The sequence below is a fragment of the Pseudopodoces humilis genome, chromosome 18 (genome assembly GCF_049639895.1).
Source record: "Pseudopodoces humilis isolate 2021_Gansu_Grassland_sample_001 chromosome 18, ASM4963989v1, whole genome shotgun sequence".
Classification (NCBI taxonomy): Eukaryota; Metazoa; Chordata; class Aves; order Passeriformes; family Paridae; genus Pseudopodoces; species Pseudopodoces humilis.
The window spans coordinates 17,059,662-17,074,905 of NC_142217.1; the positions used below are offsets into that span (position 1 = coordinate 17,059,662).

Consider the following 15,244-nt stretch of genomic DNA (forward strand, 5'->3'; position numbering starts at 1 on the left):
GAGACCCTTTGCAGCGCTCCGCACCCGCGCAGCGCCCGGGGATGCTCCGAGCCCCGCCGGCACGCTCAGACCCACTCCGGGCAGCGCCCCCCCGCCCCTCCCGGGGCGCCGCCGGGGGTCCTCGGCACGTCTACGGTCCCCGCCCGCCTGCGACGAGCCGCAGCCGGGGAAGGGCCGGGGATGCTCCGGGGCGGGCAGGGCGGGATCGCGGCCGGGCCCCGGGAGCAGCGCTAGGATGCGGCCCCGAGCCGCCGCGCCCGCCGCTGCGACGTCGGTGCCCGTGTGTGCCCCCCCTCCGAGTGTGCCCCCACTCCGCCGCCCCCCGCCTGGCCCCGCCGCCGCCGCACTCACTGGCTTTGCCGGGCTTGGGCCTCTGCAGCAGCTTCTGCACGGCCGCGATGTCCTCCGCCTTCACCGCCTGCACCAGCTCCTGGTCCTTGCCCATGGCTGCGCCGCGCCGGGGCTGCCGGCTGCGGGCCCACGGCCCGAGCATCCTCCGCGGCGCGGCGCGGCGAGGGGCGGGGGGCGGCGGGGGGCGGCTCGGCGAGGCTCGGCACGGCTCGGCTAGGCACGGTGCAGCCCCCCCGCCCAGCCCGCCCGCTCCGGAGGCGGGGGCGCGGGCGGCGGCGGCGGCGGGCGCCCGGGGGGGGGCGGGGCCGGGCGGGGGGGCCGCACCGGGAGGCCGGGGGGCAGCGCGGGAGAGGAGGAAGAGGAGGAGGAGGACGAGCAGGAGGAGGAGGAGGAGAGGGCGGGGGCCCGGTGCTGCGGGCGGAGCGCGGGGATCCCCCTCCCCGGTGCCGGGCCCGGGGGACGCCCCGGTGGGAGCCGCCGCGCAGCCGTGCCGTGTAACGAGCTGGCGGGTCTCGGCTACCGGAGGGGACGGGGGGAACACGGCCGTGCTCGGGGCCTCTTCCTCCTTGGGGAGGATCCCGGGGGGGTCCAGCAGACCCCCTCCAGGGGCACCCCGTACTCCCCAGCCCGGTTCCAGCGTGCCCCTCGCCGCTCCCCGTCCCGCCGGGCCAGCGCAGCAGCCGATAGCGGATACCGGGCAGGAGCAGCCTTTCCATTTCTGTAAAGCGCTCGTTACCGCGTCATTTTGTACTTCTGCTGACACAATGGCCGGTGACATTCGTCCCTTTCACTTTTAAGGCTGAAATACGTTAGAGTTGCGGAGGGTTCCTGGATGTGTCGAGGTCTCAGGAACCCGATAGGAAATGGGGCCAGTGATGGACGAGGCATTAATGTCCCCACGATGCCATAAAGGGCAGAGCACGGACACCACTCGCACGAAATCAGCCCAAATTTCTGCCTTCCCGGACAAGTTCCTAGCTAAAAGCCTCGTGGCATCCCGGCTCCATCAAACCGGCGTTGGGGCACATGGGGCCGGAAGGCTGCTGGCCAGCTGGCCACCACAGCCCTGGACACTGAGGGGTGCACTCACTGGTGGGTGCAGTGTGCGGGGACCGGGAGCTGTAGCCCCGTGAGAGACCCCGTGGCAGACGGGAAGATGGAGGAGGGACCCCAGCCGTGCCCTGATGCCCCCTGCCCGCTCCTTGCTGGTCCGTGCCCCCCGAGCTGGATCCCAAGGGTCCCCCCTGCACAGCCCCCAGCTCCCACTCAGTCTCCATCTCCGGGCTGACCCCCCCTCAGGGATGGCGGGGTCCGTCTCCTCTCCCCACCCCCACTTTCCAATCCAGGACATTTGGGTTGCCAGCACGGAACGCCGTCTAATCTGCCCTCTAATCCCGCAGCCGGGCGCTGCACGGGGCCCTGAGCCGCGGCCGGGCTCCGGGGCTGGGGGCTGGGGCTCCGCACGGGTCGGGGGCTTCCTTCACATCTGCCACCACCTGATAACAAACGGAACGCCTCAACAAAGGTCCCTTTGTGCCCCTCGGCTCGCTCCTGCTGGGCCCCCACACCCGGCACAGACACGGCACGGGGCAGCTCCCGGCCCCGGGGCACCGGGACCTCTGTGACCGGGGCACCACACGGGGCAGCAGGGCCACGCTGTGGGGCCGGTGGGGTGCACCGATCTGTCCCTCCTCCCCGCCTGAGCCAGGCTTTGCGGGAGGAGCTCCAGCCTGGCGTTCCTGAGGCTCCCTCGGGCTCTTGCCAAGTCGGGTTGGTCTTTGCAGAGCAGAAGAATGTGCAGTGAAATGTCCCCGTTCCTGCCCTGCACACGCCGAGCAAAGCCCGGAACGGGCAGAGCCTGGGGCACAGGGGGTTTTTAGGATGGGCACTGTGGGCAACAGGTACGTGGAAAGCTGACTGTGGGAACTGGAGACAGCACCAGCAGCAGGAGGGCTCATCCCACGCAGAGATCCCCACGCATCCCCCCGGCACAGCTGCCTTTCCGATGGGAAAGGAGCAGAGCAGAGCCCCTGCCTGGAGCCGGGAGCAGGGGGGGTCGGGGAGCACACGGGGCCTGGGTGCTGGAATAACAGAGAACAGGGAGGAGATGAAGGCAGAGTTTGGAGGCTGAAGAAGCCACCACTGTGCTCACACCCCTCCCAGCCACCAGGGATTCACAGACTGAAAGCAGACACAGGGTTGAGGAACGGATGCTGTGGGAGCCTGGCAGGGTCCCGGCACGTCCCTCTGTCCCTGCTCCGTCCCAGGTGCCTTTCCTGGGACACACAGCACGCAGCAGCCACAAGCCGGATCCCGTCCAGGCAGGGCAGGGCCACCCTCGAGGCCAGCACGAGGCACACGGGTGTCCCCATGAGCTCTGTCACACTCTGCCCTGTGGCTGCCAACGCCTCCAGCTCCATCAGAGCCTGAGCAGGGGCCCAGGAGCTGTCACAGGATAGACCCCAGCCCTTCACTCCAGCCCGAGCTGCCTCTCCCTGCACGGGGGGGCAAAGCCGTGCCCCCCCCCAGCAAGCAGCAGTATCTATGAAAATACTTTATTGTGGAGGGGGGAGTGCAGGGGCTCTGTACAGTGCAGACAGCGGCAGCAGCGCCGTCACCAGCAAACACACACCACGGTGGCCCCCAAAGCCCAGCCAGGGGGCAGTGGGAGCTGGGGGGCCGCAGCCCCTACGTGGCCTTGGGCCGGGCGTTGAGGCGGATGATGGCCCGGTAATCCCGCACCAGGTCCCGCAGCTGGTCCAGATAGGGGTTGATGTTTTCCTCCATCCACTCCTCCACCGTGTCAGGGAAGTAGATCCTCTCCAGCTGGGCACGCAGGTCACGGACAAAGCTCTCCCAGTCCTCATGGAGCCTGGAGGGGAGAGCAGGGGTCCAGCTCCCTCCTGCGAGGGACCCCAGGGCCGAGCCCGAGACCCCTCCCGGCCCCAGGCAGACCCCTCCCAGCCCCCAGCACCACGTACTTCAGCACCTTGCTGCCAAAGCTCTCCATGTTGCGGGGGTTCCCAAACTGGCGCTTCCGATGGTAGGGGCTGAACCAGCCCTTGATGGCACTGCAGAGGCACGAGGGACTTGGGGCACGGGGCCACCGGCGACGGGGAGCTGCTCATCAGGCAGGTCCCCTCCCATGGAAAAACATGGCCAGAGGCACCAATCCCACTGCTCCCCCCTGCCTGTTACCTCTCCTCCTCCAGTGCCTTAAGGATGCTCTCCTTCAGGTGGCCATTAACCTGCTCCACCATGTGGTAGATCTCCACACCAGGGAACACTCCCCTGCCCTCGCTGGGGAAAGGGAGGGGAAGGTGAGGGCTCAGCACGTGGGGTGCACTGGGCTGGGTGAACCCCAGCACCCTGGCGGGCCTGGGACCAGGGCATTTGGGTGACCAAACCCCTGCTTCCCTCCAGTGCATCCCCTTCTCATGCAACCGCCCCGGCCACATGCCACGCACCAGGTGCTTTGCTCCAGCTGCACGCTCTCCAAACCCAGCACATCCAGGACCTTCCTCTTTGCCTCTTCTGTGAAGCCCCCTGGAGGGCGAGGAAAGGGACAGAAGAGCTTGGGACACCTCACCATCACCCTGGATTCACCACACCCCCAAATGTGAGTGAGGTGAAGCTCTTCCTCCTCTGCCCCCCACTTCCCCCAGCACCCTGCCCAGCAGGACGGGCTCTGGCAGGCAGTGGGAGCTGGGGGTGAGCCTGGCCATGCCAGCAGGGCTGGGGACTCACCGTTCACCAGGGTCTGCAGGCAGATGGCCAGCGAGGGGATGCTGACGGGCAGCAGCTCGCAGAGCACCGAGTAGTGATCGTACCTGTGGGACAGGGACAGCCACCACCTCTGCACCGTGCCAGCACGGCTCTGTGGGCACCGGGAGGGCAGGGGGGGATCCCAGCACCCCTTACCTCTGCCAGCCGGTGAGCACAACACCCTGCAGGCGCAGCGGGGCCAGCCGTGGCACGGCCTGCATCACCTTCAGCCAGCTCAGGTGGTTTTTCAGGTGGTAGCTCAGCGGGGTCCAGGCCTGTGCCGGCCCCGTGGTGCCCTTGAAGGCGCTGGCGAACCAAACCGCCTCGAAGCCGCTCTCCACGTACTTGGTGAGGAACGGCACTGCAGCGGGACAGGCGCGAGCCGCCAGTGCCACTGTCCCCAGGAGGCTGCGGGGGGACCAGGGGGGATCCCCCCACTACCCCCAGGAGCCTGGCACATCACCTTACCGATCTGCTCAGCCTCGAAGTCAGGCGCGTAGAACCACACCACGGGTGAGACGTGCTTCGCTATCCCGGACTCTGCGGGGACAGCAGCGAGGGGATGTTGGTGCCAGCAGCAGGAGGGAGCCTCGGGCTGCTGAGGAACCTGGCACAGCAGCCAGCGCTGCCATCCCTGTCCCCTCACCCCGCAGGGCTCCCACGCTGATCTTCCTCAGCATGTCGTCCCACATGAGCACCCGCAGCCCCCAGTACTGCGCCGTGAGGAAGCCCAGAACCTCCTTGATGTGCTTCAGGTACATGGTGCCCACGTCGCCCTTGTTGTGGCTCATCCAGTTCTTGGAGTCCATCCCCTCCCCGAGGTGGAAAACCTGGACTTGGGGGAAGGGAGATGCTCAGCAGCCCTGGGAGCACCCCTGGGGTCCCTGCACAGCCCCTGCCCACCTCGTCTGCGCCGATGTGGATCCAGGTGGAGCGCCGGTGCTTCTCGATCACCTGTGACAGGATGCTCTTGAGCAGGGCCAGGGTGTCGGGGACGTGGGGGTTGAAGCTGTTGGGGAAACGCTCGACCTCCCGCAGGTGCTGGTACTTCTGGTGCTTGAGGATGAACTGCAGGGAGGAACCATCAGGGAGGTGTCCAGGAGGAACCCCTGTGATTTGGGATGGGGAACAAGACTGGGACCCTCTACCTCCACATGGCCAAAGGTCTGCACCAGGGGAACCACCTCCAGCTTGTGTTGTTCTGCCAGCTGCTGGATCCGTTCGATGTCCTCCTCGCTGGGAGGGCAGGGACAGGCTCAGCGAGGGATGCCAGGGCAGAGAGCAGAGCATGGGGGCACTTCCCCCTCCTCCCCCTCCTCTGGCACCCTGCCCACATGGCCCTGGTTGCCCCACACATGTGTGCACTTTACTGAGGGGCACAAATATTGACCTGTCAGGGCAGGAAGCTGGTCTGCCCAGCAGCACAGCCTGGCACTCTGGCCGTGGTTATCGTGGGCACGGGGCCAGGTGGGTCACACCCAGCCCCTGGCACACCGGGACCTGCGGGGGCTGCAAGCCTCACAGCCAGCTCGGCACGCAGCCCTGTGTGAGCCCTGCTCACCTGTAAGCGTACGGGGACCTGAGGATTTCCAGCTCCCCCTTGAAGGGGAACATGTCCTCGTACTCGATGAGGACGCCGTTGGCTCCCAGCTGGGACAGGAGGGGGAACACCTGCAGGGTGGGCAGGGTGGGCTCAGCAGTGGGGCTGGCACAGTCCAGGTGTCGGCAGGAGACCGAGCCCCGTCAGGACATCCCCTCCTTGGCCCCTCCTCCCTGTCCCTGGGTATCCTCACCTGTTCCAGGTAGGAGACTCTGGGCGCAGCTCCTTTGAGGTCCAGGTGGACCAACCTCATCTCGGTGGCACTGACATCCCTGGGGACCTGCTGCTTTTGCTTCAGGGCCGTTATCTTTGCCGCAGGGACCTCCAGAACCTGGCTGTGGGGGATGATGTCCTGGACGACGTCACCCGTGTCCCCCCAGAACCCGCTGTCCTTGCTGACGTGCTTGTGCAGCTCCAGGGTAAAGCTGCCGCGAGTGGAGCAGGGATGGGGGTGTCCATGGGGTTATGGGGGCAGAAGCTGCCCCCAGCACCGGGCACCACGCAAGCACAGCCCAGGGGGTGCCACAGACCCCGACCCCGCCGGGGTCCTGCTGTCACCTCACCTGTCACGGAAGAGGAACTTGATGCCGCCCAAGGCAACGAGGAGCAGCACGACGAGGCGCAGCAGGTTCAGCCGGTGGCTCCGCTGGAAGGCCATCTCCGGGATCTCTGGGGACACACACGGGCTCTGGTACTCCGTGGCTAGCAGTGGCCAGAGGGACCCCAAGCTGAGCCCACCCAGCCCCACGTACCGTGCCCTGCTCTCCTGCCCAGGGCAGCGCGGGACCCAGAGAAAGGCGGCATGGGGGCAACCCCTCTGGCCAGCCTGGTGCCCATCGGGAACGTGCTCGGCAGTGTCCCGTGTCCCTCCTACCTCGTGTGCCCCAGCGTGGGGCCAGCGGCAGCTCCGCCTTTGCCTCTGGCCGCTCGGGTGAGGCCGGTGCCGGAGCAAACAGGGCGGTGGCTGCAGAGCAGGTCCCCACCGGGGATCCCGTGCGGCTGCCGGGTCCCCCCCGAGCCAGGGGCCGTGTCACAGGGCGGATGGATGGGGTGGCATCACGGGCTGCATCCCTGCGGGCAGGGAAGAGGTGGTTGGGAGCCACCCAGGCACCGGGCTGCTCCGGGGATGCCACCGGCACCGGCGGGGTGAGGGTGGCGGCCCGGAGCCTCTCGGCACCCGCAGGGGCCGTGCGAGAGGAGCACGGATCCTCCTGGGAGCCACACGCAGACATCGCTTCTGCCCTTTCTTTGTCCCGTTTCTCCGGTTCTGGTGTGTTGGGTGAGGCCCGGGGAGGGCAGCGCAGCCCCCCCGGGCCCGCGGAACCGGCGCTGCTGCCGCCAGCACTTGTGGTGAGCTGCCACCCAAACACAGCCCAGCTCAGGGTTAAATTCAGCGCCGGCAGACTGGGGAAGCGAAAAGCAGATTTTGGCAGCTGCGGGTGCCCAAGCGGCTCAGCTGATCGCGAGGGTTTTGTTTGTGTTGCCAGAGCGGTGGCACCGGGGAGAGCCGCGCTGAGCCTCCGGCTCCGAGCGATCCCTTTTCCAGGCACAGCCCCAATCCCTCCCGACACGTTCCGCTGCCGCGGGGTGCGGGGGCTCCGCTCCCGGGACCCCCCCGGGCAGCTGCGGCCACAGCACCGGGCCCCGGCAAGGCCAGGTCACAGGCGGACAGCGATGTGCAGGAGGGAGCTGCAGCATCCCTGCTCCATCCCCATCGCCCGGTGCCCGCGGGTACCCAGTTCCTCGGTGCCCGTGGGCAGGAGGAGGAGCAGGAGCCGGTTTTTGGGGAGCAGGCTGTTCCTCGCTCTCCTTCCCTGCATGGACAAGGTACCTCGTGGCACTGCAGCTCCTGTGCTGCGGGGGACAAATGTGGTACCCACTCCCCGCCGTGCCCAGCCCGGGATATTCCTGGCAGCTCCAGCACAGCCCAGCGGGGATGTGCCAGGCTGGAGATGGCTGCCAGCCCAGGGGTCACCACTGGGTGCACAGAGGGGCACAGAGGGGACACAGGAGGGGGGTCAGTGGCCTCTGGGCACGCAGCACGGGGAACCCAGCACCCAGGAAGGCCATAAATATGCCAAGTGCTAATGGCGCTGTCATGGGAACACAGCGCCTGATCGGAACAGGGATAAATATTTAGACAGACGCTGTCAGCTCGCCAGGATTCGGTGTTTTTAATACACGTTATCTTATTTAAATAGGGCAGGTTCCCAGGGCTGGAGCTCCCTGGCACAGGCAGGGCCAGGGCAGGCGGGATGGGCACTGGCCGGAGCGGGGGAGCCCCAAGGCGTGCCGGGGGCAGCCAGGGGCACATCCCTGCTCCACGGGGACATCCCTGGGCAGCGAAGGCTCAGCGATGGATGCCGCCCCTCTAAGCCGGCACCTCGCCTCGGGCACCCGCTGTATTTGTTAACGCCACATCTTCTGCTGCCAGCGCTGGGGGACGGCGCTGGCAGCAGCCCCGGGAGCTCGGCAGAGCCCGCGGCTCCGCACAACCGGCCGGGCTCACTCAACGTTTCACCGGCGGCGGGGCGAGCAGGGGCCGCACCCTCGGCCCCCTCTTTGCCCGGGTGGGTTTTGCTGCCAGCCCCCCGCATCCAGCCCAGCTCCCCGCTTACCCTCCTGAGCCCCGAGGAGAGGAGCATGGAAGCGAACAAAGCCAAATCTGAGCCTGGAGGTGGCAGCGGGGGAGGGGGAGGGAGCCGGGGGTGGCAGGTGCCGCTGCGTTCCGTGCAGCGAAGCTTTGGGGTGCTCCCCGCTGTCTCCATGCCGAGCCCCAACACACCCGACGGTGCAGCCACGGCGGGAGCGATGCTGCACGCTTCGAGCGCACGCTTACACACACGCGCGCACATTCTCACGTGCTTCCAGAGCATTCCACGGCCAGCAGGGCTGCCAGCCTGTGCCACCCCCAGGAGGTCGCGGGGCTGAAGCCCCACAGCCGGGGAGAGGCTGCAGACCCCCGTGGGGCTCCAGCCCCACGGCAGCAGGAAGGGGCTGTTCCCTCATCCCTGGGCAGAACCGGTCCCTGTCCCATCCCGTTCCCTCCCGGGCTACTGGAGCACACACAGAGCAGCCCCTGGGCACAAGGGACCCTCTTCACATCCCGCCCACCCCTCTGTGCTGCGGGGCACCACCCACGCCCCGCAAACCCGGCACACGCCACAACGCCCCACGCCAAGGACATCCCTTGGACATTCCCACGCACCCTCCGGGCTCTGCTCGGCACCGCTGCGGCCCCGGGCACACCTCCGTCCTCCGCGGGCATCCCTGCATCCTCCCAAGCATCCCTGCATCCTCCCCGGGCTTCCCTGCGGCAGCGGCGCCCTGCATCCCCCCGAGCATCCCCGCATCCTCCGGTACCGGTCCCCACCGCGGCGCCGAGCATCCCTGCGCGGTGCCGCCATCCCCCGGCCCCGAGCATTCCCCGCTCCCCCGGCCCTTACCGGCAGGTGCGGGGCGGCCGCGGGCACCGCCGGGAGCGGGCACGAGCAGGGGCACGGGCACGAGCACGAGCACGAGCACAAGCACGAGCACGGGCAAGGGCATGGGCACGGGCACGGGCGCGGGCACGGCCGCCGCCGCAGCCGCTCTTAAAGGGCCCGGTGCCCGCCGGTGCGGCAAGTGAGGAGGGGCGCACAGGGCCCCGGCAGCCGGCGGGCACCGTGCCCAGCGCCCCGGTGCCGCACGCGCACGGCGGGGAGCACCGGCACAGCGCGGGGCCGCCGCCCGCCCTGCCCCGGGCGACACCGGCACAAAGGGTGGCCCTGCGGCGGCTCCGCCGTGCCCGGTGCGTGCCCGGGGTCGGTTCCCAGTGCCCGTTCGGGCTCGGCGTGTGCCCAGTGCCCGCCCCCCCCAGCGATGCCCGGTGTGTGCTCTGTGCCTGGTGCCCGGTGTGTGTCCCGTGTCCCGTGTCCCGTGTCCCGTGTCCCGTGTCCCCTGTCCCCTGTCCCGTGTCCCGTGTCCCGTGTCCCGTGTCCCGTGTCCCGTGTCCCCTGTCCCCTGTCCCGTGTCCCGTGTCCCCTGTCCCATGTCCCGTGTCCCGTGTCCCGTGTCCCCTGTCCCGTGTCCCCTGTCCCGTGTCCCATGTCCCCTGTCCCGTGTCCCGTGACCCGTGTTTCATGTCCCATACTTGGCACACTGTGTACCTTGTGCCCAGTGTATGTCCCATGTCTCATGCCCCTTGTTCCATGCCTCGTATCCCGTACCCCATATCCCATGTCCCATGTCCCATATCCCATACCCCATACCCCATACCCCATACCCCATATCCCATATCGCTTATCCCATATCCCATATCCCATATCCCAAATCTCATATCCCATATCCCATATCCCATATCCCTTATCCCATATCCCAAATCCCATAGCCCATATCCCATACCCCATATCCCATACCCCATACCCCATATCCCACATCCCATATCCCATATCCCATATCCCATACCCCATACCCCATATCCCATACCCCATATCCCATATCCCATACCCCATATCCCATATCCCATACCCCATATCCCATATTCCATACCCCATATCCCATATCGCTTATCCTATATCCCATATCCCAAATCTCATATCCCATACCCCATATCCCATATCCCATATCCCATACCCCATACCCCATACCCCATATCCCATACCCCATATCCCATATCCCATACCCCATATCCCATATCCCATACCCCATATCCCATATTCCATACCCCATATCGCTTATCCTATATCCCATATCCCAAATCTCATATCCCATATCCCATATCCCATACCCCATATCCCTTACCCCATATCCCATATCCCATACCCCATATCCCATATCCCATACCCCATATCCCATACCCCATATCCCATACCCCATACCCCATATCCCATACCCCATATCCCATATCCCATATCCCATATCCCATATCCCGTGTCCCCCGTCCCGTTTCCGGTACTGCGCCCCCTGGCGGCTCGGCTGCGAACGCTCTCTCCCCCTCCTCGCGTGCCGTGGTCTCGTCCTGTCCCCCCCACACCACATGGTCCGTCCCTCGTCGCGGCTCCCGCGCATGCGCGCTCCTGCCGGCCGCGGCCCGTGGTGGCTGCGCACTCGGGAGGCGCCGCGCGCACGCGCAGAGCCGGGAGCGGACCGGAACCGGGGGCGGACCGGGAGCCGGAACCGGATCGGAACCGGGGGCGGACCGGGAGCGGGAGACTCTGCGGGCCGCGCCGAGACCCCACGGGCTTTAGGGAGTGCCCGGAGCGCGGGCGGGGCTCGGCCGCACCATGAACGCGGCGCAGGGCACGGTGGGCAGCGACCCGGTCATCCTGGCCACGGCCGGCTACGACCACACGGTGCGGTTCTGGCAGGCACACAGCGGCATCTGCACCCGCACCGTGCAGCACCAGGACTCCGTATCCTTCCCTTCCCTCCCCTTCCCTTCCCCACCCTCCCCTTCCCTTCCCTTCCCTACCCTACCCCTCCCATCCCCTCCCTCCCCCACCCTACCCTACCCTTCCCCTCCCCTCCCACCCCCTCCCTCCCCCCCCCTTTCCCTCCCTCCCCTTCCCTTCCCTTCCCTTCCCTTCCCTTCCCTCCCCTTCCCTTCCCTTCTTCCTTCCCTCCTCCCTCCCTTTTCCTTTCCTTTTCCTCCCTCAATCCCTTCCATCCCCTCCCTCGTCCTCTCCCCCCAGCCCAGCCGATGCTCCGTACCCCCCTTAACAGCAGGCCCAGCAGGTGAACGCGCTGGAGATCACCCCTGACCGGAGCATGATCGCGGCCGCAGGTGAGTGCTGGTGCTCCAGGTGAGTGCTGGTGCTCCAGGTGAGCGCCGGTGCTGCAGGTGAGCACTGGTGCCGCGCGGTGCTCGGGGCTCGGTGCCGGCGCTCAGCCGCTGCCCGCTGCCCGCAGGGTACCAGCACATCCGCATGTACGACCTCAACTCCAACAACCCCAACCCCGTCATCAACTACGACGGCGTGAGCAAGAACATCACCTCGGTGGGCTTCCACGAGGACGGCCGCTGGATGTACACGGGCGGGGAGGACTGCATGGCCCGCATCTGGGACCTCAGGTGGGCACCGGGGGCTTTCCCCGTCCTGCGGGGCCGAGCTCCCGGCCCTGAGCACCCCTCCCTCGCTCTGTCCCAGGTCCCGGAACCTCCAGTGCCAGCGCATTTTCCAGGTGAACGCTCCCATCAACTGCGTCTGCCTGCACCCCAACCAGGTGAGGAAGCTGCCTCTGCTGGGGAACGGAGCTTAAAGCTCACCCTGTTCCGCTCCTCACCGTGCCCTGCTTGCTCCAAGCCTGATCCAGCCAGGCTTTGGGCACTTCCAGGGATCCAGGGGCAGCCACAGCTTCTCTGGGTAAACCTGAGGGACTGCAGAGCTGTGTCCCAGCAGAAGATGGGCTGCAACAGAACATGGCTCGGGGGCTTCACACCATGTGTTTGTGCTGGTGGCTGTTGCAAAGGGACAGCGCAGGGGCTGCGCTGAGCTCATCCCATGGGAGAAAACACCCTTGGAGCGAGCTCTGCCCCCAAACATCACTGAGGATGTGATGGGAGCAAAGCTGGAGGAGTGGGGGCGGCTGAGGGTGGCACCACTGCCAAGGAGAAGCATCCTGGGGCCTTCAGCTGTGATTCCTTCCAGGTCGGGTTTGGTTGAAGTTCAGTGGGTTCAGCAGCTGTTGCTGAGCAGAGGGAGAATGGGGGCTATTGAAGAGGCAGAAGGGAGCAGGAGCAAGGAAATCAGTAGGGATCAATCACTGCCAATGGCCAGGCTGGGCTGGGCTGTGGTTTTGCCTGCAAACCTCTGTAAAATCCCAAGTAATGGAAATGTTCCCTTGCATTTCATTTGGCAAAGGTTTAATTCCGCAAATCAGGAATTTCAGACTAAGTTTGAGATCGGTTATTTGCTCTTGTAGTGTCAGTGTTGTGAGAGTGTGTTACGTTAAATGAATATTGCTGAACATAGGTCTTAGATGGGAAGTAATCCCTGACCAAGATGCTGCTGAGGTGCAGAGTGTTGCTTTGTGAGCAGAAGGTGGTTAATTAGACCAAAGGTGGCAGCTTTTGTTTGGACAGTTCTGTGGCTCTGCAGTTCCCTCTGATGCTGATCCAGTTATCCAGAGATTCCTCACGGCCTGAGTAAAGCCATGAAAACTTTGGTCTCAGCATTTACACCTGCTGAGAGGGGGCTGAGGAGCCCAGGAGAGGCTTTGGTGCAGTCAGATAAATGCATTGAGTGGTGTTTGTCTCCTCAGAACCAGCCTCTGCTCCCAGGGACAGGGTTAGCTGTGCTTGATGACCTGATCTCCTCCAGGGATTCTGCTAAAATTGTGGACAGCGCAGGGCTGTCGATAAAGGCCTGGTTTTAGCAGAGACATTCCAGCATTGTCTTCTGCTCTGGGCATGGGATCAGAGCCAGGACTCCTGTCCTTGGCTCTTGTCCTTCCCCTGAGAAGGGGAGGGAGAGAGGAAAACCCACTTCAGGTTGTGTTTTTCAGGTATCTGCACCCTTGAGTGCTTCAGCTGTTCGGTGGCCAACCTGCCCCTTAACGCTGCCTCAGACGTGCTGAAAGCCTCTTGGCTGCTGTGGATGTCGTTTGGAGCTGTAGCTGTGCCACAGCCCTGGAACTGGGACAGCTCTGGTTGCTCTGGGGTTTAGGAAATCAGCAAACCCTTCTGGGCAGGGAAACAGCCTTTTGCAGAGCGTCAGGACTCGGCTGGGACAGCCAGGGTGTGAAACAGCCCTGAGCTGGGGAGGGAGGAGGCAGGACGGGACCCCGAGCAGGGCTCCAGTGGCAGTGTGTCCCTGCAGGCCGAGCTGATCGTGGGTGACCAGAGCGGGGCCATCCACATCTGGGACCTGAAGACCGACCACAACGAGCAGCTCATCCCCGAGCCCGAGGTGTCGGTGAACTCGGTGCACATCGACCCCGACGCCAGTTACATGGCAGCCGTGAACAGCTCGGTGAGCTCGGCCGCGCCGCGAGGGGAGCCGGGCTGGGGCTGGCCGGCCATCCCCCAGCCTGGACACGGATCCTGCCCTGCCTCTGCAGGGAAGCTGCTACGTGTGGAACCTGACGGGCGGCATCGGCGAGGAGGTGACGCAGCTGATCCCCAAAACCAAGATCCCGGCGCACAACCGCTACGCGCTGCAGTGCAAGTTCAGCCCCGACTCCACGTGAGTGTGCAGCTCCTCGCCTCCCTCCCAGGGCAAACACGGGCAGCTAGGGGCCAGCTGTGCCTCCAGCTGTGCCTCCAGCTGTGCCTCCAGCTGTGCCTCTAGAGGTGCAGGTGTAGGAGATCTGATTGCAGCAGGGGCAGGTCTCCAGGCTGTCACTGGCCCTGGCCCAGCTCTGTGGTAACGAGAGGCCCCACAGGGGACAGTGACTGATGAGGTGGCCCTCACACATCTCCTTGCAGGCTCTTGGCCACCTGTTCTGCAGATCAGACGTGCAAGATCTGGAGGACTTCAAACTTCTCTCTGATGACGGAGCTGAGCATTAAGAGCAACAACCCTGGGGAGACGTCCCGGGGCTGGATGTGGGACTGCGCCTTCTCCGGGGACTCCCAGTACATCGTCACAGGTGAGGCACCCCCCTGGGCTGTGCCAGGCGGCTGCAGCTGCCAGGCAGGACCAGTTACCCTGGCTGGGACATTGCCAGAGCCTGGGGCACAGCGGCTGGGAGGTGGGAGCACCCAGTTCTGCTGGCTGGAGCATTTTGTGCTGCTGCACTGGGGCAGCTGTTTGAGCTGGAGAGGAGATCTGCAGCTGTGCTGTTCATCTCAGAGTTCACAGCGTGTTGATCCCTTAAACACACCTGTGGGAACGTCCACACTCACTGCTCTCCAAAAGAATTAAAGCAGATTTAAAGAGAAATGCACTGAGCTGCTGTGCCTTGCTGGTCATCACCAGCCCTAAGGATAGCTGAATGAAGCAAGAGGAAAATATTTCTTATAATAATAGTAAAAAAGAAACTTAAAAGGTAATACATAACCCACTCTTCACTCTCTGTTCCAGCCTCCTCTGATAACCTGGCCAGGCTGTGGTGTGTGGAGACGGGAGAGATCAAGAGGGAATACAGTGGCCACCAGAAAGCCGTGGTCTGCCTGGCCTTCAATGACAGCGTGTTGGGATAACGGGCACGTGTGGCAAGAACAGGACCTCTGCTTGTTTCCCCTGGCCTTGGCAGACCCTCTCCAGAGCCTGGGACGCGCACTGTACCCATCCCCTGCCGCATGGACAGGGCTGGGGCTCTCCCAGGGGCAGCTGCAGCTGCCTGGGGTGAGACCAGGCTTCAGCTCCAGGCAGGACATTGCTGAAACGTGTGTGGCCTCGGAGGGAGGGAATGGGAGAGGGAGGCATGGTCCCACTGCACAGCTGCAGGAATTCCCCAGGGCATCGGCTGCTCACAGCTTGGGATGTTCTTGTACCCCACAGTGGGAGGAAAATAAAAGTCATCCTCTGCAAGTGATGGGAGAGGCTGAGTAAAGAAGAAGAGAAGCTCTTGGTTTGCAATCCCTTTATTCAAAATGTTTCACAG

General features: G+C 65.0%; 3 protein-coding genes across 8 annotated transcripts in view; 1 reads left to right on the plus strand and 2 right to left on the minus strand.

Moving 5' to 3' along the window:
* Positions 1 to 485, minus strand: part of CASKIN1 (CASK interacting protein 1) — a 29,498-nt gene extending 29,013 nt beyond the window's left edge. For both annotated transcript variants that reach the window (XM_005523218.2, XM_088063952.1), the window contains exon 1: positions 352 to 485. In XM_005523218.2, the coding sequence (XP_005523275.2) occupies positions 352 to 445 (94 nt within the window). In that variant the 5' untranslated portion in view covers positions 446 to 485. The remainder of the gene's footprint in view (positions 1 to 351) is intronic.
* A 2,439-nt stretch (positions 486 to 2,924) lies between these two features.
* Positions 2,925 to 9,290, minus strand: LOC102111636 (hexosaminidase D-like). 3 transcript variants are annotated; one of them, XM_088064167.1, is made up of 15 exons: positions 9,163 to 9,290; positions 6,591 to 6,787; positions 6,280 to 6,385; positions 5,910 to 6,141; positions 5,678 to 5,787; positions 5,265 to 5,352; positions 5,020 to 5,184; positions 4,763 to 4,946; positions 4,585 to 4,656; positions 4,273 to 4,477; positions 4,099 to 4,181; positions 3,819 to 3,897; positions 3,550 to 3,651; positions 3,333 to 3,422; positions 2,925 to 3,223 (listed from the first exon to the last, which is right to left on the minus strand). In XM_088064167.1, exons 3-15 carry the CDS (start codon positions 6,372 to 6,374, stop codon positions 3,040 to 3,042), a joined length of 1,689 nt encoding a protein of 562 aa, XP_087920293.1. In that variant the 5' UTR covers positions 6,375 to 6,385; positions 6,591 to 6,787; positions 9,163 to 9,290; the 3' UTR covers positions 2,925 to 3,039. The 3 variants fall into 3 exon arrangements, with proteins under 3 accessions (XP_087920293.1, XP_087920292.1, XP_087920294.1); XM_088064166.1 differs by lacking the exons at positions 6,591 to 6,787; positions 9,163 to 9,290 and adding an exon at positions 6,469 to 6,570; XM_088064168.1 differs by lacking the exons at positions 6,591 to 6,787; positions 9,163 to 9,290 and adding an exon at positions 6,469 to 6,570 and having other exon boundaries at positions 3,126 to 3,223; positions 3,341 to 3,422.
* A 1,505-nt stretch (positions 9,291 to 10,795) lies between these two features.
* On the plus strand, positions 10,796 to 15,204 carry MLST8 (MTOR associated protein MLST8). 3 transcript variants are annotated; one of them, XM_088064171.1, is made up of 8 exons: positions 10,796 to 11,049; positions 11,423 to 11,480; positions 11,606 to 11,768; positions 11,845 to 11,920; positions 13,516 to 13,668; positions 13,757 to 13,881; positions 14,124 to 14,287; positions 14,722 to 15,204. In XM_088064171.1, the coding sequence occupies exons 1-8, from the start codon at positions 10,981 to 10,983 to the stop codon at positions 14,838 to 14,840; spliced, it is 927 nt and encodes a 308-aa protein (XP_087920297.1). In that variant the 5' UTR covers positions 10,796 to 10,980; the 3' UTR covers positions 14,841 to 15,204. The 3 variants fall into 3 exon arrangements, with proteins under 3 accessions (XP_087920297.1, XP_005523151.1, XP_087920298.1); XM_005523094.3 differs by having other exon boundaries at positions 10,798 to 11,109; positions 11,429 to 11,480; XM_088064172.1 differs by having other exon boundaries at positions 10,798 to 11,049; positions 11,389 to 11,480.
* Positions 15,205 to 15,244: the final 40 nt, after the last annotated feature.